The sequence below is a fragment of the Phocoena sinus genome, chromosome 16 (genome assembly GCF_008692025.1).
Source record: "Phocoena sinus isolate mPhoSin1 chromosome 16, mPhoSin1.pri, whole genome shotgun sequence".
NCBI classification, from domain to species: Eukaryota; Metazoa; Chordata; class Mammalia; order Artiodactyla; family Phocoenidae; genus Phocoena; species Phocoena sinus.
Window position 1 is genome coordinate 84,716,476 of NC_045778.1, and position 25,157 is coordinate 84,741,632.

The window sequence follows — 25,157 nt, forward strand, 5'->3', positions numbered from 1 at the left end:
AGCAGGACAAGAAGGAAGCACAGGTTGGCACTGCCACGCCCCGGACGGGGTGACAACAGGACCTGGTGACATGAGGCGGCCACGGAGACAGCACAAGGTCCGTGGCCCACCGAGGCCAAGGGTCACATCCTAGAGCCATCCCCCAGTCCACATCCCAGATCCACCACACTGGCCACCGCGGGCTCCCTCCACAGCTCCTGTCTGCGGACGGCGGGGGCTGCCCGGCTGAAGGCTGCCAGGGGTGCCAACATTAAGGGAGCCCTGGGCGACCTCAGGTGGGACTCCGAGAGGAAGGGCGCCGGCGTGCTCCAGAGCCGGGCGCTAATCTGCCATCTGCAAGGGTTCGATATACTTGGGGGTAATGCAGAGAAGCCCAGGACCCCCATCCTCGGGGGGGGATGGTGGTATGGGGGCAGTGCCCCCTAAAGTATATGAGGAAGCCTTGACCCCCAGAACTCCAGAATGTGGCCTTGTTTGGAGATGGCTCTTACCAGGAAAAATTAAGTTAAAGTGAGGTCATTAGGGTGGGCCCTAATCCATTATGACGGGTGTCCTTAAAAGGGGAAATTGGACACAGAGAGAAACAGGTGCAGAGGCAAGCCAGCCATGTGGGCCCCAGAGACAGGCCCAGGCGGCCCCTTCCTTCAGCCCCTCGGTCTCAGGCTTCGGGCCTCCAGGCTGTGTAAGCCTCCCCCGCGCCACGGGAGGTGCTTTGTCACACAGAGTGGGGACAGGAGGCTGCACACCAGCACCTGAGGCCCGTGTGGGCGGAGGTCGAGGGCGGGTGGGTTCAGGCGTGTGTGTGCTGCTGAGAGAGCCTGCACACCTTTGGCCTCGTTCTCACTGTCGAGCACGATCTGGAAGGTGTCAGGGGCCAGGGCCAGGCCCGCGGTCACCAGCAGCGCCCGCTTCTTGCGCACACTGTCCTCGGGCATCGTTTTCTTTGCCTGCGAAGGGTAGACGGTGTGATGAGTGCCCGCGTCGTCCAGAGCAGCACCGCTGCCCGTCTCTGCTGAGCGCTCCTGGCCTGACGGGGCCCCGCCCAGGACGCCTGCCCTCCCCAGGCGCAGAGGCCCCAGGGCCCAGGTCCGGGGGGGCGGGGCACACCTGCTCAATGGCCAAGGTGGCCTTGTCTTCGGTGCGCTCGGGGACCTGGCACGGCGTGGCGCAGAGGTGCAGGCGGTTGAGGGCCATCCTGAGTGTGTCCTGGTAGAGGCCCAGGGTGTCCAGGAGCACGGCCTTCCTCAGGTGCTCCATGGCAGGCTCCAGCCGGTCCGCACCCTCCTCAATGTACGCCATCTCCATGTGCACTTGGCAACGGAACAGGACCATGAGGCTGGGGGGACAGACAGCATTGCAAGAGCCCGGCGGGGCTGTCGCGGGATCCCCCTGGTGCCCGGTTTTCCAGCCCCGCCTTCCACCCTTCGTTATTCCAAGGACCCACGGAGGACCAAGAGGCGGTCCCTGCAGACCACAGGAGACCTCAGAGCCCACTGGCGCACCAGGGCCGAGGAGTGGTAGCTGGGCCCAGCTGGGCTCCACGCTACAGAGAACGGCTGCGGCACGAAAGCCAGGTGGCGGGCTCAGCAAACATGGGGTGCCCGACGCTGCATCTTGTCCAGCACCCCGGGAGGCTCTTGGCGTGGCCAAGCAGGTGAATTTAGTACAACCGAAGCCCAGGCTTTGCCTCAGCGGATGGGCCCTCTCGGCTCTGCTCTGAGCTCTCTCCGTCTCATTGGCCGAAGCACACACACCCCTGCTCAGAACGCCTCCCGTGGACCCGTGGCCCTGCCTGGCGTTTGCTCCTGCTGCTGCCTCTGCTGGAGCCTCCTGGGCTGGGCGGGGCTGGAGACGGCCGTGTCTAAGATGGTAACACAGTCTCCTCAAAGCCTTTCGTCCACAGCATGCAGAGCCCCATGCCACAGCCTCCACCCTGGACGCGAGCATCAGAAAAGCCAACAAATTTGGTCGAATTAAAGTTCTAGGAGACCCATGAGCTGACCCTCAGCCACGGCAAGGCATAAGCGTCACACGCTAGGCCTGTGACCTCAGGGAAGAGGACGCAGTGCCCAAGGCGCCTGGAGGCTGGCGCTCCGCTGCTCGGGGGCCGGGAGTGGCGGGCAGGAGAGGGCACCTGGTTGATGCCAGGGGTGAGGTCTGCGCTCCCATCAGGGAAGCAGGTTCCACAGGCTCTGCCTGGAAGCCTGGACAGCAGCCAGTAATGGGCCACTTTCTTCTATCTTGAGGCAGGGGAAGAGGAGGCCCACAAAATGGGAGCTGGACCAGCACCGAACTGTGCTCTGGGCAGCCTGACCCTGAATCCATAATGCGAGACTCATCCAGGGCTGGACCATGCGAGGAGCCATCTGAGGCAAGCTGACACCACAGAGAGAGGTCTACACAGCGGAACAGCCCTGGTCAGGAACAACCTGGCAGGCGGAGAGGTCTACACAGCGGAACAGCCAGCATCAGAAACAACCTGCCAAGCGGAGAGGTCTACACAGAGGAACAGCCCTGGTCAGGAACAACCTGCCAAGCGGAGAGGTCTACACAGAGGAACAGCCAGCATCAAGAACAACCTGGTAAACCATTGGCTCAAGGAAGCCACAGAGATGATGGTGAGTAAGCACAGCAGATTCGAATGAGAGACTCCGTCCCTGCCAAAACAGGATGAATGGGACCAGATGAAAAGGACTTAGAAATGAGTAATTTTCAGAGTTCCTTCTGCTTCCAACTGTGATCAAGTCTCTGCCACGAGTAGCCACTGTGAAGCTGGACCAAACACAGCATTGGGTCTGGGCAGCACAAGCCTGGGGTCCCTGGAGGCGGGAACTCAGGAAGGAGCCCGTGCCCTGCCTGGAGACAGTGTCCCGTGGCATCGCGGGCAGAGCACTGGGCCCGGAACCAGGGCACCTGCCGTCCACAGAGAGGGTCTCTGCTCTGGGCTGGGAAGGCTGCTCCAGGCTGGAGAAGAGGAGCCGGGTACCAGAGCAGCTGTTGCAGGCCTGCCCACCAGAGAGGAGAGAGCTGGGTATCCCTCACTCACACCCCGGACGTCAGCCGAGCCCACGGAGATCGCGGGTGCAACCGGGCTAGAGGTTGAGCCCCACTGAGACAGGCTGGAAGACACTGTAACCTTCCAGAGATATGGCCAACAAAACAAGAAGCCAGCTCTCAACCAGTAACTGAAGTACCCAAGAGGACAAAAAGCAACACTCTCTTAAAAAAGATCACAGAATCCACAGACTCCACAGTGCACCAACCACAATATTCGGTACACGATAAAAAACTACTGGACACGCAAGGAAACAGGAAAAGGTAACCCACAGTCAGAACGTAAGAAGGGCCAGATGCTGGGTTTTTATCAGAAACTACGAAGGCCAGAAGAAAATAAAACAACCTCTTCAAAGGGTTTAAAGAAGAAAAAATCTGTAAACCCAGAATCCAGCAACTGGTGAAAATAATCTTCAAAGATGAAGGTGAGGTGAAGTCATTTTCAGATCAAAAAAAGCCAAAAGAATTCGTCACCAGCAGTCATGCATTACAAGAAAAAAATAAAGGAAGTTCCTCAGGTTGAAATAACAGCAGAAAGAAACTTGGATCTGAGGGTAAGAAAGAAGAGCGAGCCTGTGGGATTGACAAAGAAGTGGGCAAATATAAGAGCCTATTGATTTTCTCTGTAATTTTCTTTAAAAAACCACTGGCTGCTAAAAGCAAAACAATGACACTGTAAGATGAGGCTCATAACACATTGAGAAGTAAAAGACATGCCAACAACCACACAAAGTGGGGTAGATGAAGGGAAATGCATGAGGTTTTCCCTTTGCCAGGTGGGAAGCACCACCTCACACAGACTTGGCTAAGGAGGATGTGCACTGTTAGCCCTACAGCAATCCCCCCCACCCCAAGGGAACAGTGGACAAAAAAGCTGATAGAGGAAGCAGATGCAATGGTAAAAAATTCAATTAACCTAAAAGAAGGCAGGGAAAGAGCAGCAGCAGAACAGAAGGGACAAATGGAAACAAATGATGAGATTGTAGACAAGTTCAAAGCTACACTAAATGCAAAGAGACTAAACACACCAGTTAAAAGGCAGAGATTATCATACTAGACAGAAAGAAGTCAGACCAAACTACATGCTATTAAAAGCTGTGTTCTACACTTTAAGTTGAAAGATCCACAGAGGATGAGAATTGAAAGGATGGAAAAAGAAATGCTTCAGACGGGCCCAGATGGTTTCACTGGATTCTATCAAACATTTAAGGAAGAAAACACCAATATTGCACAAACTCCTTCAGACAGCAGAGGAGGAAGAATCCTTCCCACCTTCCCAATTCATTTAATAAATTCAGCATGACCTTGATGTCAAAACCTGACAAAGACATTACAAAAGAAGAAAATCACAGGCCAACGTCCTCATGAACCTACACATAAAAATCCTTAACAACACGCTGACATATGTCAGGACCATGCAGAGAATGCAAGGTTGGTTCACCACTCAAAATTCAATCAGCATAATTCACCACATTAAAGAACAAAAGAGAAAAGTCACAGACCTTTTAATAGATGCAGAAGAAACATTCGACAGCACTCAACACCCACCCATGATTAAAAAACAACACAAGGAAGGGACAATAACAATGTTTGTATTCTATTGTGTGCAATTATATCTCAATAAAGTTAATCAGAAAAAGAACTGTCAGAGAAAAAGAGAACAACTAGAAGACATTATTTTTAAAAATCAGGCAAATATGAAAATAAACTAAAATGATATTTTGGAAGAAATAGTCATTAAAATTTAAAAACATAGGCTAAAGAAAGGAAGGAAAATTAGAGAATTTGTAAAATAAAAGAGTACTAATGGCCTGGAGGAAATCTGTCAGAATTCAGCGTGTCACACATGGGGGGTGGGGCCATGAGTGTGGAAGGTTCTCTGGGGGCGGGGGGAGGGGGGGGTAGGGTCGGTAGCTGGGCTAGGAGCCTGTCATACATCCCCATGGGATTCCAGAAGGAGAAACTCTTTTTAAAATGGGTAAAAATCCCAGATTTGAAGAGAGATGCAGCTCTTCACAGCCAAGACCCCCAGGTGCTGGCAGGAAGTGAACCGTACCGGAGACCCTGGGGACCCCCCTTGCCCACCCTCAGGCTGACAACCAGGCCCCTGGCTCCCCTGCTAAGACCCCTGCTCCAAGGGCTCAAGTAGGCGACGAAACCCAACCCTAATTAATCACAGGAGCAGACGGGGCAGGGCAGCTCTCCCCACCGCCCCTCCCTGCGGCTGCAGCCTCTCCTGGGTGACCCTCCACATCTCCTCTCTGCCCACACACCAAGTCCCCGTCTCCCAGACCCCTTGTCTGCCAGGGACCATCTGCAGCACCCCCATGGGCTGCGACCCCCAGCCGGGGGGCCTCACTGACTCACCGCCCACCCCACCTTCCCTCCTGCGCCTGTGCCCCCAGGCCCTGTGCCCTGCCGTCCCCCTGCCATGCAGCCCAGGACCCTCCTGACAAAGCCCTATCTCCTCGGCCCCTCTCGACCTCAGATGGGCGCCGTCCGGGTGCCCCCCAGCCTCCCCCCTGCAAGGCCCTGCCCCCTGCACTCCAGACACACCTCCCCCACAGCCTGCCGGCCTCTCAAGCTGGCCCTTCTGCAGGGAGCCGTGGAGTCCTGCTGCCCTTCCTGCCACTTTTTTGGGAAAATGAGTTGGACTTCGTCCTCACCCCAAGGGTCTCCCGCCCGCTTGTCTCCCCCCAGGGGATAGCCCAGGACCGCCACCTGTCCACCTTCTCCAGGGCCTCTGCGATGCTGGCCAGTGGCTTCCGCAGACGGTGCCGCAGGTCGTGCTGCAGCAGCGGGAGGCACGTGTTCCACTGCGTGGCGCACACCACGTGGATGACCCGCGGGTCGCCCAGGCGCACAGCTCGCTGGAGCACCGTGTCCAGTCTCTGTACTATATTCAGCTGGGTCTGCACAAAGGACAGTGGCCCATGTGTGAGGCTGGGGGCAAACGCGCACCACAGGGCGAGCCAGGGCAGCCCCGGCCGACCCTGAGCCCAGGAGGCCGCAGGTGGGGCCCGGGCCCACAGTCTGAGTCTGTCCGTGGAAATGGCCTGCGTGATTTTTTCTAGAAGGGCCTGGCTCGGTCGATACCCTGCCTTAGAACGGGCTCTGCGCCCTCTGGGTGCGTCTCTCCTCTGTGAGCCCATCTGAGCGACGCTGCTGATCTCCTGGCCCTGTATATTTATGGGGCCCATGCCCAGTTACGTCCACTGCCCAGTGAACAGCTCCTCCAGTCCGTGCCCCACATGCCCTGCCCAGCAGACAGGCGCTGGCCGGCCTCAGCCTGTGCAAGGGGCCTCACCAGCTCCATGCCTCCCTCAGCGCCCACCAGGGCTGCCTGGGTGCCGAAGCTCAGCCATGTCCATGGGCCCTGGCTTCTGGCACCTGGGGGCCTCCCCTCATGCTGCTCCCAGGCCACAGGGACCAGCACAGGCTTGGGGTTCAGACCCTGTGACTCCTGCCTGCCAAGTTGTGTCCATCAAAGCCTCATTGAACGGGTGCCCCTGAAGGGCCCCTGGCCCGAGGTCCGAGGCCAACAAAGGCAGAGGGACACAGCGCTGCAGTCCCTGCGCCATCACCTGCCGGCAGCAGCACGTGGCCAACAGGTAGCCCACGACCTCCCTCGAGAAGATCAACGCCGGCAGGGGCAGCCGCCTGGGCAAGTCCAAAGGGAACACGCACATCCCCCAGGTGGCCCCAAACTCGCAGAGCCCCGGCCCAGCTGATCGTCCTCTGGCAGAGCTCACAGCGCCGACGCTGCCTCTCCTGCTCCAGAGGGGCAGCACAGCCCGGCTCCAGGGCTCCAGAGAGGGTCCCAGGAGCTGAGCCAGGGAGCGGACACCTGGGCCCCAAAGAAATGCCAGCCGCCATCACTCTGTTTCAGTGTATTTTGGTTCCCTTTTTTCAACTGCAGGATTCTTATTAAAGAACATAAACGACTGCTGGATTCCTTTTCGGGTGGTGGCTGCTGGACCAGCTCTAACTGCATTACATAGGACGCTGAGCTCACACGGTCTGTCACTTTGCCACCGTGTTCACCAGGCTGCCGTGCGCCAACTCCTCAGAGAGGCAGCTGCCTCCTCAGTAAATACCAGTGGAATATTCTAGACAAGTCAGGGGTTTCCAAAGGGGGCAGCGAGGGAGGAACGCTCGTGCGGGTCCTCTGGACCTGCCCTCCACCCTCCCCGAGGTCCCCCCTCCCCCATCCCGTGATGACCTCACCACTTCACTGGAGCCCCTCTGTTTCCCAAGCCCAGCGAGGCCGACAGCCCCGCACTAGAGCCGGGGCAACGTGTGCCTTCCTGGACCTGAGTCAGGATGGCAAAGTGCTCTCATGGGGACTCAGCATTCACCAATGGCAAGTGTTATCAGTGTGCTGGGGTGGGCCACTCCACACAGGCCGCAGGAGGGCTTGGCCAGAGGACGGTCCCACCCCAGCCCCTGGCCCAGAGAATGGGCTGCATGAACCCAGACGTCCGCCAGGCCAAGGTGGCCCTGGGAGCCGAGGGGGATCCAGCTCTGTGCCGCAGAGGACGACGGCAGCCAGCCTCGGCAGCTGAGGGCCACCCAGGCCCCTGGAGCTCCTGCCAGAGAGGCCACAGTCACGGGTGGGAAACCAGGGCACAGGGGGCTGGCCCGTGCCTGTAAGGTTACCCCCCCAGACCTGGCATCAGTCAAATCACAGGGGCCAGGGAACCTGCACAACAGTTCAGCATCTGCTGCAGCTCCCAGTCGAGGACTTACCTCCACAGCCTCTCGGGTGTAGATTTTAATTTTATCTGCAAGTCTTACAGCTTCCAATTCATACTCCAGGCATTCGATTTCAATTAGCTTCCCGGGATCCTGCGGGGCACAGGAGTTGCTGTGTAAGATGGAGAGTTTTTTTTTTTTTTTTTTTTTTTGCGGTACGCGGGCCTCTCACTGTCGTGGCCTCCCCCGTTGCGGAGCACAGGCTCCGGACGCGCAGGCTCAGCGGCCACGGCTCACGGGCCCAGCCGCTCCGCGGCATGTGGGATCTTCCCGGACCGGGGCACGAACCCGTGTCCCCTGCATCGGCAGGCGGACTCTCAACCACTGTGCCACCAGGGAAGCCTGGTTGATAGTTTTTTAAAATTTTATTTTAATATTTTAAGGATGTTGATCTTATGTCTTTTGGCTTGTATTATTTCCTACAAAAAGTCTGCTGTCATTCTTCTCTCTGTTCCTCAGTACATAATTTCCTGCTCTTTACAGACGATTAAATTTAGAATTTTGAGCCATTATTTCTTAAAATATTTCTTTTTCTGTCCCCTCCTTTCTCTGTTCTTCAGGGACTCTGATTACATATACATTAGAGTCTGCTTCAAGTCGTCCCAAGCTCACTGATGTTCCCTATATCCTCCTTAGTGTTTCTCCTTTCTGTTTCATTTTAGATAGTTTGCATTACTATACCTTCGAAAGTCCGCTAGTGTTTTTTTCTGAAACGTCTACTCTGCTTTATTTTTATGTAAAAATTTTAATTTAGGTATAATTGACAAATAAAATTGTATATATTTAAAGAGTAAATGTGTAAAGTGTAAAAGCATATACATTGTGGAATGATTCCCATAATCAAATGAATTAATACATCCATCACCTCACATTGCTATTGTTTTGTTTCCTTTTTGGTGAGAATGCTTAAGATCTTTCTTACCAAATTTCAAGTATACTCTACAAAATTCTGAACTATAGTCACCAAACTGTACATTAGATCCTCAAAATATATTCGTCTTAAAGCTAAAAGTTTGTCTCCTTTGATCAGCACCTCCCCACTTCCTGCACCCCCAGGCCCTGGCAACCACCAGGCTATTCTGTTTCTCTGTCTGGTTTCTTTCACTGAGTAGTACTCTCCATATTAATCCACACTGTCACAAATGGCAGGATGTCCTTTCTCATCGCTGAACAACACTGCATTACACACACACACACACACACACACACACACACACACAATTTTCTTTATCCATTCATCCATCAACAGACACCTAGGTTGTTTCTACATCTTGCTTTTGTGAATAATGCTGCAGTGAACATGGCGGTGTAGGTATCTCTTTGAGATCCTGATTTCATTTCCTTTGGACATACAAACAGAAGTGGGATTGCTAGATCATATAGTAGTTCTATTTTTAATTTTTTAAAAAACTTCCCTACTGTTTTCCATAATAGCTGTATCAATTTACATTCCCAACAGCAGAACACAAGGGTTCCCTTTTCTCCACATCCTCACCAACACTTGTTATCTCATCTTTTTGATAACAGCCATTCAAACAGGTGTGGGGTGATACTCACTGAGGTTTTGATTTTATCTCCCTGATGATGTTGAGCACCTTTTCATGTACGATTTGAGTATCTTCTTTGGAAAAATGTCTATTCAGGCCCTTAGCCCATGTTTCCCAATGGATGATGATGATTTCCTACTGATGTATGAGTTCCCTATATATTTTAGATATTAAACCCTTATCAAATATTTTTCTCCTATACCATAGATTGCCTTTCATTGTGTTGTTTCCTTTGCTGTGCAGACACTTTTTAGTTTGATGTAGTCCTACTTGTTTACTTTTGCTTTTGTTGTCATATTCAAAAAATCATTGCCCAGACCAATGTCAATAAGTTTTTGCCCTATGTATTCATATAGGAGTTTTACGATTTCAGGTCTTAAAGTCTGTAATCCATTTAATTTTTGTGAGTAGTGTAAGGTACGGGTCCAATTTCATTCATCTGCATGTGGCCATTCAGTTTTCCCAGCACCATTTAAGAGGCTGTCCTTTCCGCACAGCGTTTTCTTGTTGCCCTTGTCAAAGATTAGTTGACATTATGTGTGTGGCCTTATTTCTGGGCTCTCAGTTCTGTTCCATTGGTCTGTGTGTCTATTTTCGTACCAGTACCATATGTTTTGATTACTATAGCTTTGTGGTATAGTTGGAAATAAGGAAGTGTGATGCCTCCAGTTTTGTTCTTCTTTCTCAAGAGTGCTTTGGCTCTTCCGTGGTTCCATACAATTTTTTTTTCTTTCTTGAGAAATGCCATTGGAATTGCGATAAGGACTGCATTGAATCTGTAGGTGATTTTGGGTAGTATAGACATTTTAACAATTTTCTTCCTTGCAATCCAAGAACATGGGATATTTTTCCACTCTTTGTGTCTTCTTCAATTTCTTTCATCAATGTCTTCTAGTTTTCAGTGCACAAGTCTTTCAATTCTTTGGTTAAATGTATTCTTAAGTCTTTTACTGTTTTTGATGCTATTGTAAATGGAATTGTTTTCATAATTTCTCTGTCAGATAGTTCATTTTTAGTGAACAGAAACATAACCAATTTTTGGATGATGATTTTGAATCCTGCAACTTAACTGAATTTGCTCATTAGCTCTAATGGTTTTCAGTGGGGTCTTTAGAGTTTTCTCTGTATAAACAGGTTATGCCAAATGCAAACAGAGACACATTTACTTTTTCCTTTCTGATTTGGATGACTTTTATATCTTTCTCGTCTGACTGTTGTGGCTACAACTTCCAGTACTACGTTGCACAGAAGTGGCAAGAGTGGGCACCCTTGTTTTATTCTTGATATTAGAAGAAAAGCTTTTAGTCTTTCACCATTGAATATAATGTTAGCTGTGGGCTTGTCATATGTGGTCTTTGTTATGTGGAGGTACATTCCTTCTATACCTAATTTGTTGAGAGTTTTTATCATGACAGGATGTTGAATTTTGTCAAAGGCTTTTCCTGCATCTATTAAGATGATCGTATATTTACCCTTCATTCTGTTAATGTGATATATCACATTTATTGATTTGCCTACGTTAAACCATCCTTTCAACCTCAGGATAAATCTCACTGACCATGGTGTTTGATCTTTACAATGTTCTGCTGAATTCAGTTTGCTAGTATTTTGTTGAGGATTTTTGCATCTGTGCTCATCTGGGATATTGGCCTGTAATATTCTTTTCTTATAGTGTCTTTGTCTGGTTTGGTATCAGGGTAATGCTCACCCTGTAAACTGAATTGGGGAGTGTTCCTTTCTCTTCAATTTTTTGGAAGAATTTTTGAAGGATTAGCATTAGTTCTTCTTCAAATGTTTGGTAGAATTCACCAGTGAAGTCATCTTGTCCTTGTTTGGAGATTTTTTGATTACTGATACAATCTCCTTACTCACTGGTCTATTCAGATTTTCTACTTCTCCATGATTCAGTCTTGGTAGGTTGTATGCTTCTGGGAATTTATCCATTTCTTATAGGTTACTCATCTTCCTGGCATATAATTGTTCACAGTAGTCTCTATGATCCTTTGTATTTCTGTGTTATCAGTTGTAATGTCTCCTCTTTCATTTCTGATTCTTCTCTTTTTTTCCTAGTCTAGCTGTTTGTCAATTTTGTTTATTTTTTCAAAAAACCAGCTGTCAGTTTCAATGATCTTTTCTATTTGTTTTCTGGTCTCTATTTCATTTGTTTTTTGCTCTGATCTTTGTTATTTCCTTCCTTCTGCTAACTTTGGGCTTTGTTCTGTTTTTTTGTTTTTAGTTCCTTGAGGTATAAATATAGGTCATTTATTTGAAATCTTTCTTTCTTCTTATTGTAGGTGTTTTTGGCTTCCCTCTTAGGACTGCTTTTGCTATATTCTATAAGCTTTGGTATGTTGTATTTCCATTGTCCTATGTTTCAAAATCTTTTTTTCCCTTTTGATTTTTTTCTTTGTTCAGGAGTATGTTGTTTAATTTCCATACTTTTGTGAATTTCTAGCTTTCCTCCTGTTGCTGATTTCTGGTTTCACACCACTGTGGTCAGAAAATCATCTTAAATTTGTTGAGACTTGTTTCATGATCTAACACAGGGGTCCCCAACCCTCGGTCCGTGGACCAGTACCAGTCCACAGCCTGTTAGGAACCAGGCCGCACAGCTGGAGGTGAGCGGCAGGCCGCTCCCCATCACTCGCATTACCACCTGAACAACCCCCACCCACCATCCGTGGAAGAACTGTCTTCCTTGAAACTGGTCCCTGGTGCCCAAAAGGTTGGGTACCGCTGATCTAATGTATGATCTGTCCTGGAGAACGTTCCATGTGTGCTTGAGAAGAATGTGTATTTTCCTCCATTGAATGGAATGTTCTACGGATGTCTATTAGGCTCATTTTGTCTAAAGTGTAGTTCAAGCCCAATACATACTTATTGACCTTCTGTCTGGATGATCTATCCATGTTGAAAGTGGGGTATTAAAGATTCCTACTATTGTTGCATTGCTGTCTATTTCTGCTTTCAGATTTGTTAGTATTTGCTTAATATATTTAGGTGTTCCAATGTTGGATGCATATACATGTACAATTGTTATATTCTCTTGACAAATTGGTCCATTTATCATTAATGATACTATTGATGCAAAACTGCAAAAATCCCATCATCTCAACTGTATGAACTGCACTTAAAGAAGACTGCAAGGAAATTTACCAATACAACAATTTAGGCCCTCCTGGTGAGGGGATTTTGAATTCCTTTCCCTTTTTTTTTTTTTTTTTTTTTTTTTTTTTGCCTTTCATGTCAAGATCACAGTGAGTAGGGGTGGTGCACCCAGTCCCTGACCACCTACTTTGCTGTCCATCTTCTTCAAGTCTGAGAGGCAGTCAGAGGTGATCTCCCCACATTTCAAGATCAGAGAAAGATGAGCTAATTCAAAAAGCAAAAGAATTCTGGAAACAGAAACAAAACAGCATTGGGTCAATAGGAGACAACAAGAAACACCCACCTGTGGGTAGAATAAGCCTTCAGCTGTCATTTAGGGGTGGCAGGAATAAAATGGAAGAGAAGAGAAATCCTATGGTGAGGGTCCCTAAACCCGGCCCCCTCTGGCCCTGACACGGGATTTGGAGGGACTTCCACTGACTCAGGGCAGGTGCAGGTGCAGCCTGATGAGGGGCTGTGAGCCCTGGGCATCACCATTTGAGCCCTTGGTGGGGGGCAGGGGTGACAAGAGACAGACACACATTTCCTTGGGGCCGGCTCTTCCTATCCTGTGACCAGAGCATTCACAGTCACCAAGTGCCAATCGTGGTCTTTGTGGGAATCAGCAGGTTGATGCTAAGATGTGCACGGAAACGCAAAGGACCTAGGCTCTCCTAAGCAACTCCGAAAAAGAACAAAGTCAGAGGACTAAACTGCCTGATTTTAAGACTTAATATAAAACTGCAGGAATCAAGGCAATGGTTCTGGTGGGAGATGGGCCAGGCTTCTCAGCCTGACACCATCACGTCTTGATGAGGCAGTTCTCTGCTGGGTGGGGACCCATCCTGCACACGGTGGAGTGTTTAGCAGCACCCCTGGTCACCAGCAACAGTGGCCACCAGCAGCGTCCCCAGACATGCCAGCCTCCCTTGGGGATAAGCCAACACCTCCCTGCTCTTTCCGAGGCAGGCATCATAACCTGACTGTGGCTGGACCACACGGACTGCACTTGGGTCAGCTCCTCTCAGGCCCGCAGTCTCACCCCCGCCTCCTTCTAGTGACCGTGACCCAGCTTCCGCCCACTCACAAGGAATGCGTCCAAACCAGAGGAGCCCCGGCAATGCTAACCCTTGCCTTCACCTGATATGAAAACTGAAGAGTGCCCTGTGCTGACAGTGGTCATGGAACCCCCAGGGGAGGTAAACCCTCGGTCCCACTTGGTAGTCAGGTGCCATATTTAGCTCTGGCCCCTTTAAGTCCTCCTTTAAGTCCCCTGTGCCCCTTTTGGTGGCTCAGAGCACAGCTGCGGATGCCTCTGGATTGTCGTCCGCAGACCGGTCCTGCCTGTGTGTCAGTCCCCACAATGAACTTCCTAACTGCACTTTACAGAGCTGCCTGCTTTGTTTTTCAGTCTCAAAGATGCTTCTCAGCCAGGAGAATATTATCCAACATCTCCATCTCCCAACACCCACCCCGGAAGCAAGCAGCCTGTCCGCTGTAATAGGCACCCTCCCTTCTCCCTTCACTGGGGTGGGTGCGGGTCCCTGCCCTCGGCCCCGACCTGTGCAGCCCGGACCTCCAAGCACCCTGGTGGGGCCTCCAGACCCACAGCCCCTCTGACCTCCCCAAGCTCCGGCCACCTGGGCCTGTTGTGCAGGGAAGAAGGGAGAAGCCACAAAGGGAGCCATCACTGATTTTCAGTGCTTTTTTGGTCTTAACCTCACAGAACTCTTATTTCTACCCAGAATTCTAGATACAGGAGCCCTGGTGGGGAGGGGTCAGCGGGCCCCTCACAGACGGCTGGAACCTCGGGGCTGAGGGAGGACCTGACCCCACAGACAGCATCTCTAAGCGGCTGAACCTGTGACCCAGGCCAGCAGGGGCCACGCCCTTCCCAGGCCTGGGGAGCAGCTGGGCTGAGCACTCGGGAAGCCACATCACAAGCCACCACGCAGTAACCTGGCAACCGCGAAGCCACAGGCCCACAGGCGGGGTGGGGGAGGGGGGCGTGTGGCAGGTGTGGGGGGCCAGGAGCAGGGGCGCAGCTGGCTCCGTGCAGGCCACATGCCGGGGCTCCTGGGGGAGCCAGGTCAGCGCCCACCAACCGGGCTGCTGGGCCAGAAGCGTGGGGACTCCTTGATGGGTCTAAATGGAGCCTGGTCCAGGATGGTGGGGGATGAACGTCAGCTCAAATTATTCTTATCTTAAATAAAACACAGCTGGGGACTTGCCTGGTGGCGCAGTGGTTAGGAATCTGCCTGCCAATGCAGGGGACACGGGTTCGAGCCCTGGTACGGGAAGATCCCACATGCCGTGGAGCAACTAAGCCCGTGCACCACAGCTACTGAAGCCCGCACGCCTAGAGCCCAGGCTCCGCAACAAGAGGAGCCACCGCAATGAGAAGCCCATGTGCAGCAACGAAGACCCAATGCAGCCAAAAATAAATAAATAAATAAAATAAAAATAAAACACATCTGTACATCAAAAATTGTTTTAAAAGACCTAAAAAGCAAACTTACTGACACAATTGATAATTATACTGGAATTGGAGGGCTCGAATTTTGAAACAGAAAAAGCTTTTGCAAGTCCTTAGTAAAATGATTTACAACCTACTTTTTAAAAACTGGGCAAAAGAAATCATTGGAAAATTAACGAGAGAAAAAAAATGTCCGTAAATATATGAAAAAAAGTTCCACTTCGCTAGCAGGGAGTGGACCTGCAGTGGAGTCAGTGCAGTCCTAGGAGGCGGGGCAGGTGTCCTGGTGTCATGTGGTCCCCTCTGGAACCTCCCAGGGCCCCTCAGGGAGGCTGTGCCCAGGCACGGGACGAGCAGGACCTGCTCTGAGTTAGAGCAACTCAGAGAACCTGATGAAAGAGCTGAACTGGGGGTACATTCCAGACCCTTCTTTCAGCCTCTGGCTCAACTACCAGTCCCCAGGAACCCGATCCAGGACTGAGCTCTGAGCTCCCAGGACTCAGGCAGCAGAGAGCTGACAGCTGAGCTGCTCAGGGAGAGGCACGCTCCCCTGCGGCTGAACTGTGAGGCGTCTATCCAGAAGGTGTAAGATGGTGTCATAACTTGAAAAGCACTTGTGATTAGAAGTCGAATTTGACTTTAAAAAAGTATGATGTGAAGTTTCATAACCCAAGTGCTGCCAAACAGTACACACCTCAGGACATAAAAAGACTAGACAGGGGCTTCCCTGGTGGCGCAGTGGTTTGGAGTCCGCCTGCCGATGCAGGGGACGCGGGTTCGTGCCCCGGTCCGAGAAGATCCCACATGCCGCGGAGCGTCTGGGCCCATGAGCCATGGCCGCTGAGCCTGCGCGTCCAGAGCCTGTGCTCCGCAACGGGAGAGGCCACAACAGTGAGAGGCCCGCGTACCGCAAAAAAAAAAAAAAAAAAAAAAAAAAAGACTAGACAGAAATACACTAAAACCTCCACAATGCTTGATACTTGCTTGGGTAATGATGGTTATGTGTTGTTTTTTTCCCACATTTTCCTATAGCTATGAAATGCTGTACATAGATGTGAAACTGGAAAAACATAAACACTTACTTTTCCTCTCTGATTGAAGGAAAGTTCTGGTGATTGTAATAACTTAAACATTTATAGGTATCCTTCAGAATGTTGTTGGTATCTTCAGATAAATCATTTTTATCCAGTTTTCTAGAATATAGATTGATTTAATCAAATATTAAATAACCAAAAGATCCTGTCAGATTTCTTTAAATTCTCCTAAAAAAAATCTGAAGTCTATGAACTTGTGTCCTCACTGAACAGAAGGCCTAAGGTAACACCTTCTCCTTCTCCATTCTCCTGATGACCTCTCACGCCCTCCTCCCTCACTGCCAGCCCAGGCTCTATCTCCCTCCATCACTAAGGACGGATCCCGAGGACACCGTGCACAGGCCCTGTACCCAGAACGAGTCCCACACCAAGAGCCCACCGAAAGGGAGGCTTGGCCCTTCCCATCTGCCCAGATCCAACCCAGACCAGCACCTGCCTCCCTCTGGACAGCTGTCCTCCCCACTCACACCAGGATCTTCTCACTCACACGCTGGAATCTCCTCGCGCACCCACACCAGGATCTCCTCACACCCCGGGTTCTCTTCACTCACACACACCGGGATCTCCTCACCACACACACCAGGTTCTCTACCATCTATTTCCCTCTCGCCACAGCAGGTCTCTACCTGGGTATAATCTCCCCCATGCACTGTCACCCAGTCCCATGAGGGTCTCACCCACGACTATTCTCTTTTTGTTCAAGCTCATGGCCAGGTCTCAAGCTTCCTCTGGCAGGGCCAACTGAAGCATCTGACATGGCTCTGTCCCTCTCTTCTAAAACCACCCTCCTCACTGCTGACGAGCTGCACTCACTCTGGCATCCTCCCTGGAGTTTCTCAGTAAAGGGAGCCAAGGCCGAGCCCGCCATCCAGCCTCACCGTCCCTGCACGTGTGCCCTCCACCCCGGCACAGAGACTAGTCGGCGCCTATCCGCCTTCCCAAAGCACTTACGCTTTTAGCTCATTAATCTGGAAAGTGACAGACAGGCTAATAGAACTTCTCTTTTCTTCCTTTAACTGAAGCTCATCCATTAATTCATGTCGGACCTGTTATAAGATGAAAACAGAATATTAACAGAGGTTTAAGCAAATAATTAGGGAAAGACCAGATATTTTATTTAGCTATTATTTTACAAACATTCCTCCTTTAAAAGTAAAATTTCGTAATTAACAATTATTTTCTCATTTATTATGCTTTATGTTTAGTTTTTCTTATACAATTTGATTCCTATATATGAAATTAATAGGTGATGAATGCTCTTTACACACTGTTGCCGTAATTACTTAAATTACTAATTTTCTGCTAACTTTTTAAAAAATTCAGTGCTGTTAAAAAGGAAATATTCAGTCACAACGAAGGAAAAGATTTTGTTTTGTTCTGTTCGTGCTGGTACATATGTATGTATGTTTTTGTATCTCTCAGTGGATGGTCTTGTCTGTTTCTTATACATAGTTTCCTGAACAATGGCTTAAGAAAATGACTTCCTTCTACAGTTTGGAATATTCCAACTTTACCATAAGAGCAAATATTTGTCGATACTTCAGCGGCGCATTAGCCTTGATGAAGGGGGCTGCAGTGGCACAAAGCTTCGCGGCCTCCTCGTTTCTTCCAGCTTGTAGATAACACTCCAGAAGCTCCCTGGATAGTACAGAAATAGTCCATATTGAACCGGGATGAAGTCATTTTCTGCTGCAAACGCCTAATAACCTGGTTATTATATTTTCACGTTTTACAAATTTCAGAAAGATGCAGGGACTGGCCAGCTCCTTACCCCACGCCCAGTATGGGGCTCACTGAGCTGAGGCCGGGGCTGGAAAGCTCGGCCACTGCCTGCAAAGGGAAAGGGGACTGTTTGGCTGTGATTACCAAGGACTCAAACAACGGTGTTTTACAGAAAGAGCATAGTTTTACTTATTTTCGGTTAAAGCCTCCCCAAAGAGCTGTAAAGCAGGTGAGGAATGCCTGCACGCTCTGGATTCCAACTTCAGGGCCGACCCTCTGGGCCCCGCCAGTAGCATCCACAAAGTCACTGGCCGCAAACAATGCCACCCAAATACAGGAAAGTGTCATCGAGCGCCTTTCAGCGCGCCTGGGGACGACTTGCTGACATCCACGCAGGGCTGTCTGTCCCTGGGGTTATGCGCTCAGGGCAAGCTTCCCTAAGTGGGGCCACCCGGATGCGTGAGCACTCTGGCCAAGCTGTATGTTGCTAGAATGTCTACTAGATTCACAACTTATTTATTTTCAAAACCACGAGCCAGGACTATGACACAGGCTCCCACTTCCTGGGTTCTGAGTAGAAGCACGTGTCCTGTGGTAACACCTGTCTGATCAGGACACCGTGAGGCCATCTGCAGAGTTTAGAAACATGTGCAGACAAGACACACAAAACCTGATTCTAACTTCGGGCTAGAGAGCATTGCCAGGGCTGCGGTGTGAGATGTGGTCACAGGAGGGGGGAGGGGACGGCCAGCGTCTGCCGGGCGTCTGGGGACTCACAGCATCAGCTCGGCCCGCCAGCCTTTGTCATCCTCCTCAGTCTGATTCAACACGCTCACGATTTGGGAGAGGCTGGGGATCAGGCGGTGATGATACCCAGGCTTGAGAAATGGCCTCACCATTTGCCAGTAGAGGACCGATGCATTATACACCAGGAAGTAATACCTGGGGCACAAGAAGAGGGTGGGTGAGGCTCACCCAGAGCCAGTCCGTCCTGAGCCCCTTCCTGAGGGAACCCAGGGCCTCTGTCTCTGGCAGGTGCAACAGCCCTGCCCGAGCCGCCCTGGCCTGGCTGCCAGATACACGTCGGGTGGATGCAGCATCCTCCCAGAGGCAGCCACGTGCCCTGCTCAGCCGAGTAGGTGGCCCCAGTTCAGACCCCGCCACGGGCTCCTGGGTCCAGACCAGAGGTCGCATCACTCTTTTGGCCATTCTGAAAAGCGATCAGCTCCCCATAAAAGTACCCAATGAGGAAGGCCTCCTTCGGCTTTCAAGGGATAGACAAGAATGGGCAAGTGCAGGGGGCATCGAGGAAGGCTGCCTGGAGGAATCAGCCAGGAGAGCAGTACAGGGGAAGCGGCTTGGGTGGGGTCCCCGTGCGAGTGGATGAAGTGCACGGTGGGTGAGGAGGAATGCTGGGGCGGGAGCAGGGCGCCCCGAGAAGCTGGGCCTTTCCCTGAGGGCTGCAGGAGCCCCCAGGAGAACCCGAGTGAGGGAACCCAGGCGCCTCTCTGGAGGGGCCACCTCTGCCTTGCAGGACCCAGGTACCTGGCGGTGCTGGCTGTCTGATGGACGGTGCTGCCGATGACCACTGTGCCCCAGAGGAGGGCAGGCCAGGCCCAGCAGGAAGACAAGGCTGCCTGCTCCTTCGTGGGGTCTACTCAGACCCCTCATCCACCAGCCCCCGAGGCTCCTGGTCCCTCCCAGGCAGTCTGCACGTCCCCCCAAGACCCCTGCAGTGCAGCATTGACCAGACCCCTCCCCAAGGGTGCCCACAGCTTGGGCTCCAGGGCTCCAGGGCATGGTCCCCCTGAAATACCCACTGTCCTTAGAACCTCTGGCTCAAGGCCGGGCCTTGCCGTCCAGATGTCCCCGCTGAGGAAGGGTCTGCAGAGCTGGGCCCTGTATCCCCAGCACCTACGACAGGGGCTGGCCAGCGGAGGCCATCCACAGCGACACTGGGAGAAGGAATGAATGAACCTAGAGTTTATACTTAAATGTGCTTTAAACGTTGTGTCCTGTTTAAATAGGCTGTATCAATACCAGTTTGTATGCGAACTTAACAATTTCAATAATATTTAAGCAGTAATTAAGTAGAAAACTGTGTTGGAGTTTCAGGGGAATCACCCCTCCAGACACGAAGCCGTGGGCCAGGCAATCTGCCAGGGGGAGCACAGGCCGGTGGGGGCAGGGCAGGGAGGGAGCCCAGATGCCAACCCCCAAGAGAGGACAAGAAAGGGAGGTGCCTGGGGACTGGTCAAAGGCGAGTTCCCACAGAGAAAGCAGGCAAAAGGCATCTGCAGGTCATAGAGACCTTTGCACAAGGAAGAGGATGCAGCTAAAGGGTCCAGTGTGCACGCGGCCCAGCTCCAGCGCTAGAGACGTGAGCCCACAGCCATAGATGCAGTAAAACACGAACAAAACAAGACAAGAACCCCGGCGTCCAAACAGACAGAATCACCTGGTAAGTTCTGGTTCTAAGCCTTGTACACACTCAGTTAGAAACGGCCGTTCCGTTGTGCTCACCTCGGTTCTCCTTTTGCAAAGTTGATTGCCTTCATATACTGAGTCACGCAATTTTCAAATTCCTCCTAAACAACATAAAGAATGCACAATTAGATCAAATTTGCTACTAGAACATCAATCACTGTTCACCGTCACTCCCCTGAACATTAAGCCTCTCTGAAGACAGCCCGGCCCCCACGGTGTGAACAGGGGGAGTGGACGCCCACAGAAGCTCTCAGGAGCTCCGCCCCCTCCCTGGAAGCCTGCAAGTCCACCTCCCACCCCACCCTGCGCCCCACCTGCGCTGCAGGCATCACCAGGCACGGGGACACAAAGGGCAGAGGTCAAAAGGACACAAGCCAGACCCCTCAGGGAAAAGCACAGATGGGAAATGCGGCATCTCACTTCACTGAAGAAGAATCTGGTCACCCAACTCCCAACAAAGCCGTTTTAAGGTGAGTCTAGCCTGACGCCGTCTGGAGGTGGGGGAATTTTAACTGCGGCGGTACAAGCCGTGGAACTTTGAGGAGAATGAAAGCAACCTCTCAGGGGAAAAATACAGTAGGACAATTATATATTCATTTCAGGATGGCAAACTCGCTAAGGGTGCGCTTCACCTCGCCAAGACACTCAATGTTGTGCACACCAAGGCTTCATGATCCAAAGGACAATAAAGAAAATCCGGAGGAAGCAGCACGCAGGGCTGGCGGGGACGCTGGGACAGGGCCCGGAATCGCCTCTCACCATGTTTTCGGTGGACTTGGGCGCACACAGCTGGGCCCTGCACAGGTGCGCTCGGCCCAGAAACTGGGTGACCGGCCCCTTCACCTTGAAGTACATCCGGATGCAGTCCTCGCTCACCTCGGGCTGCCCCATCTGCGCAAGAACACAGACCCCCCCCCCCCAAGGAGGTTCGCAGAGGGGGCGGCCCAGTGGACCACCCACCAGGGGCTGCCGCTTCCCGATTCCAGTACAAACCAAGAAATCGGGGTCCCCTGAAGGCGCCTCCCTAGGACCCCTGGGATTAATCACCTTCAGGGCCTGTTCTGCACACAAAACAAACAGGTCGGGGCTGAAGCTTTCTGTGGGGTCAAACTCTGATTTCCCCAGGTTGGCGGACTTGATCAACTGATAAGCCCTCTTCAGGGACGCAGCATCTATCAGGACAGGAGTTGAGGCAGATTTGGTCATCACGCAGCCGTTGCACCACCAAGCAGCAGTGGGGACGGTCAGGAGGACCCGGGACAGGGCTGGGGTCGGGCAGGCAACCCCGTGCTGGCCCCCGCGCCGGCCCGGTCCTCTCCGGGGGAAGGAGCCCAGCAGCGAGATGCCCGGGCTCAGCCCTCCGGGCCCCGCAGCAGCTCTGCGGCTTCTGCTTCAGGAGCAGCGTGAGGTGAATAATCCTTGAGGAACGGTTAGGAAGGACGAAAGGCTTCCTTTTAAAAAGGCGCCTTAGTTTGCCCAAGTCAGACAAATCCTCGAAGTGCTGGCTTCAAGGGGTCACTGGATCAGGCAGGGCGGGGGTCAACAGGGTGGGGACAGCCTCCCGGTGGGGGGGCGGTGACCGGCGGGTCCCGGGGTCTCCCCACCCACCCACCCACCCTGCTGGCTCTCGGCGCGGGCCAGCTCCTGCATTATGACCGGATCCATGGCGCCGGCGTCTGAGGCGCCCGCTGTCCAACGTCCGCGGGCTTTGTCTCCGCGGCCCAGGGGTTGCCTAGCGACAGAGAAAGGCGCCGGACCTACGGGTCGGCGGCGGGGCCAGAATTGTCCGGAGGCGAACCGCTCCGGCTCCCACCCGGTGAGCGCGCCTCCAGCCCCTCGGAGAGGACGTGAGGGCGAGGCGCCCGCCTGACCGGGGTCGCGTCCTCGCAGGCGGGTCCGCAGGCTCTGCCCCGCCTCCCGCCCCTGCCCACCCCCCGTAGCGGGGCTGCCCAGTGCAGCTGCCCTGGGTTCCGATCTGGGTCCCTGCCGGTCCAGGATGCCCAGGGTTCGGGCCCTGACCCTCTGCTGAAACCCCCTCGCAGTCTCCCACAAAGCGGTCCTGCATTCCTTAGCTCATTCATTCATGTATCCTGCAAATAGTTAATTGCCCCCTGCCACTGGCCAGGGCTGAGCTGGGCCTGAAAAGGCAGCCGGGTGGACGGCCGCCCCCGTGGGGAGAGGACATCACACCCACACAGAGTAACTGTGCCCCCGGGTGCCGCCAGGGCAAGCGCGGGAGCCAGGCCACTTGTAGAGGGGTGTCGTCCCGAGGGAGGTGTTGGGGAGAGTGCCCCAAGCTCAGGGCAGTTGGGCTGAGGTCTGAAAGAGGGGCCAGGTGCTGGACAGAGAAGGAAGGGGAGAGGATGTCCAAGGAGTAGCACTTGCCAAGGCCTGGGGAGGAGCGCGGGGGGTGGGGGGCACAGCAGTGCGGATGGGGGTGGGGGCGGGAGAGCGCGACTGCCAGGGCGGGTTCTCGTTCCTACTGCTTTAAGCCGTGTGCGTGGGTCTGAGCATGTTCCATGGGCGCCAGGTGAAAACTGGGTGATGGACGTGGCGCCAGGGAGGGCCAGGGGACTACACACCTGGGGGTGGATGGGGGCACGGGCCAGCCTGGGGAGCTCCGGGAAAGGGCAGGTGGTGTGGGGCTCAGGAGGACGTCGGGCCTTCTCTCTGGGACATGTGGATCGGGTGCTCAGAGCCCACATTTGTGGGAGGTGTCTGAGCTGGGAGGAGAGGTCCGGGGCTGGAGGCTCAGGCCTGTGAGCAGGTGTGCAGAGGTGATGGCGTGCGGGTGAGATTGCAGAGGGGGAGCATGGCGGGGCGAGGAGTGCTGGAGGCAGCCCTTGAGACCCCTGGGCCGTGGGCAGGAAGGAGGTGCAGGGGAGACTGGAGAGGTGGACAGGAGGCCTGTGCAGGGCTGAGTCCACAAGCCAAGGCAAGGGAGAGAGAGGGATCAGCCAGGTCAAATGTGGCCCAGACAGTGGTGAGGTGAGCCCTGGGAAGTCAGTGTCGGGTTTAACAGCACCCAGGGGAGGAGGCTGGTGACTCAGGAATAGCTACATCTCTAATTGGAGGGGGGGAGGGGGCGGGTGTTGGAGGGGGTGGAAGAGTGAGCGAGGGAGAGGAGGCAGAGGGAAAGACTTGGGTACATAATTCTTTAAGAAGTCTGGCTCTTAATGGGGAGGAAAGAGACTTGGGGGAGATGATGTAGGGCCTTTGGTGTCTGGGGAAGTGTCTTATTAAAGGTAAAAGACAATTAAGCACTTTTCAAGTTGATGGGCTTTTATTCGTAAACAAAGTGATCATGGGTGTAAAAAATCCTGTGGCATCTACAAAACTACTACAACTACTACTAAGTGAACTTGGCAAGGAGCAGGATACAGTGCCATCCGTGGATATCAATTGTATCTGTGTATACTGACAACCAACAGAGAAGGGCAGAAACGTACCATTTAAAATAGCATCAAAACCAACTACCTTGGGATAAATTTAACAGAAGATGTGCTAGTACTGTTCCACTGAAAACTATGACATCTTGCTGTGCGCAACTCCAGGAGACCCCCGTGAACGGAGAGGATCGCTGAGCTCGTGAACTGGAGCTTATCTGTGACATGTCCTTCTCCCGAGGCTGATCTTTCTACTCAATGAAATCTCAGTCAGAATCCCAGAAGTGCTTTTCTGGAAATTGAAAGCTGTTTCTAAAATTTATATGGAAACACAAAGGCCTAGAATGGCCAAGATAGCCTTGAGGAAGAAGAACAAAGTTGGGGGACTCAAACTCCTGGATTTCAACACCTACTCTAAAGTCGTGGTGTGGGCTTCCCTGGTGGCACAGTGGTTGAGAGTCTGCCTGCCGATGCCGGGGACACGGGTTTGTGCCCCGGTCCGGGAAGATCCCACATGCCACGGAGCGGCTGGGCCCGTGAGCCATGGCCGCTGAGCCTGCGCGTCTGGAGCCTGTGCTCTGCAACGGGAGAGGCCACAACAGTGAGAGGCCCACGTACGGCAAAAAATAAAAAATAAATAAAGCCGCGGTGTTTCAGACAGTGTGGTGTTGGTGAAAGACAAATGAATAGACCGATAGAACAGAATAAATAGTTCTGAACCAGACCCACATGGATTCGGTCCATTGCTTCTGCCACATGTGCCACTTCAAGGGGGAAAAGGAAAGTCTTCGCAACAAGTGTTGCCAGAACAAGTGGGCAGTGAACTGCCTGGAACCTGCATCACGCCATGGACAGAACTAATCTGAGGTGGACCGTAGGTAGACTTTAAAAGGAAATTTTAAGTGCGTACGGCTTCTTGAGTAAAACAAAATACTTCACCACCCTGGAGCAGACAACAGTTTCTTAGGTAGGAAATAAAAAATGGCATCAAAGGAAAAGAAAGAAAGCTGTCCTCATCCAAAGTGAAGCCTCCGCTCTTCGAAAGGCACTGTTAAGAAGATGAAAAGGCAAACTGCAGGGTGGTTGAAAATAATCACAGTGAACATCTAACAAAGGACATGTATCCAGGTTATAGAAAGAAAGCCAATAGATCAATAATAAAAAGACAACACAAATTTTGAAAGACGGGCATAAACTTGAATAGACTCTCAAAAATACAAGATATTTGAATATCCAATAAGCACATGAAAAGGTGCTCAACATCGTCGGTAATCAGGGAAATACAAATTACAAATTTTCAAAAAGAGATGATGTCACCATAGACCCACTAGAACGGCTACAATGGAGACAGCCGACAAAGGTGGAGGTTGGGATTCTTCTGCGCTGCTTGTGGGGATATGAAATGTGCTATCACTGGAAAACGATGTTTTTAATAAAGTTGAACATCCCCCTACTCTCTGACCCAGAAATCCTTCTCCCAGGCATTGAC

General features: G+C 52.1%; 1 protein-coding gene across 1 annotated transcript; it reads right to left on the minus strand.

Moving 5' to 3' along the window:
• Positions 1-644: 644 nt before the first annotated feature.
• Positions 645-21,981, minus strand: LOC116741351 (cilia- and flagella-associated protein 46-like). Its single transcript, XM_032607612.1, has 13 exons — positions 21,899-21,981; positions 21,330-21,454; positions 21,042-21,173; positions 20,319-20,383; positions 18,573-18,737; positions 17,588-17,711; positions 17,025-17,119; positions 16,062-16,172; positions 12,652-12,751; positions 7,804-7,902; positions 5,776-5,966; positions 1,108-1,336; positions 645-947 (listed from the first exon to the last, which is right to left on the minus strand). The coding sequence occupies exons 1-13, from the start codon at positions 21,945-21,947 to the stop codon at positions 645-647; spliced, it is 1,788 nt and encodes a 595-aa protein (XP_032463503.1). The 5' UTR covers positions 21,948-21,981.
• Between the last annotated feature and the right edge of the window lie 3,176 nt (positions 21,982-25,157).

Bases quoted from the DNA above. Each gene is read 5' to 3' on its own strand.
- LOC116741351 (XM_032607612.1), bottom strand. From the start codon at position 21,947: ATGGATCCGGTCATAATGCAGGAGCTGGCCCGCGCCGAGAGCCAGCAG. The intron at 12,752-16,061 runs GTAAGTGTTTAT...TTCTGTTTCCAG, and splicing joins CCTTCAATCAGAGAGGAAAA to AATTCTTTTGCTTTTTGAAT. The intron at 1,337-5,775 runs GTGGCGGTCCTG...CTGTCCCCCCAG, and splicing joins GCCCTGGAGAAGGTGGACAG to CCTCATGGTCCTGTTCCGTT.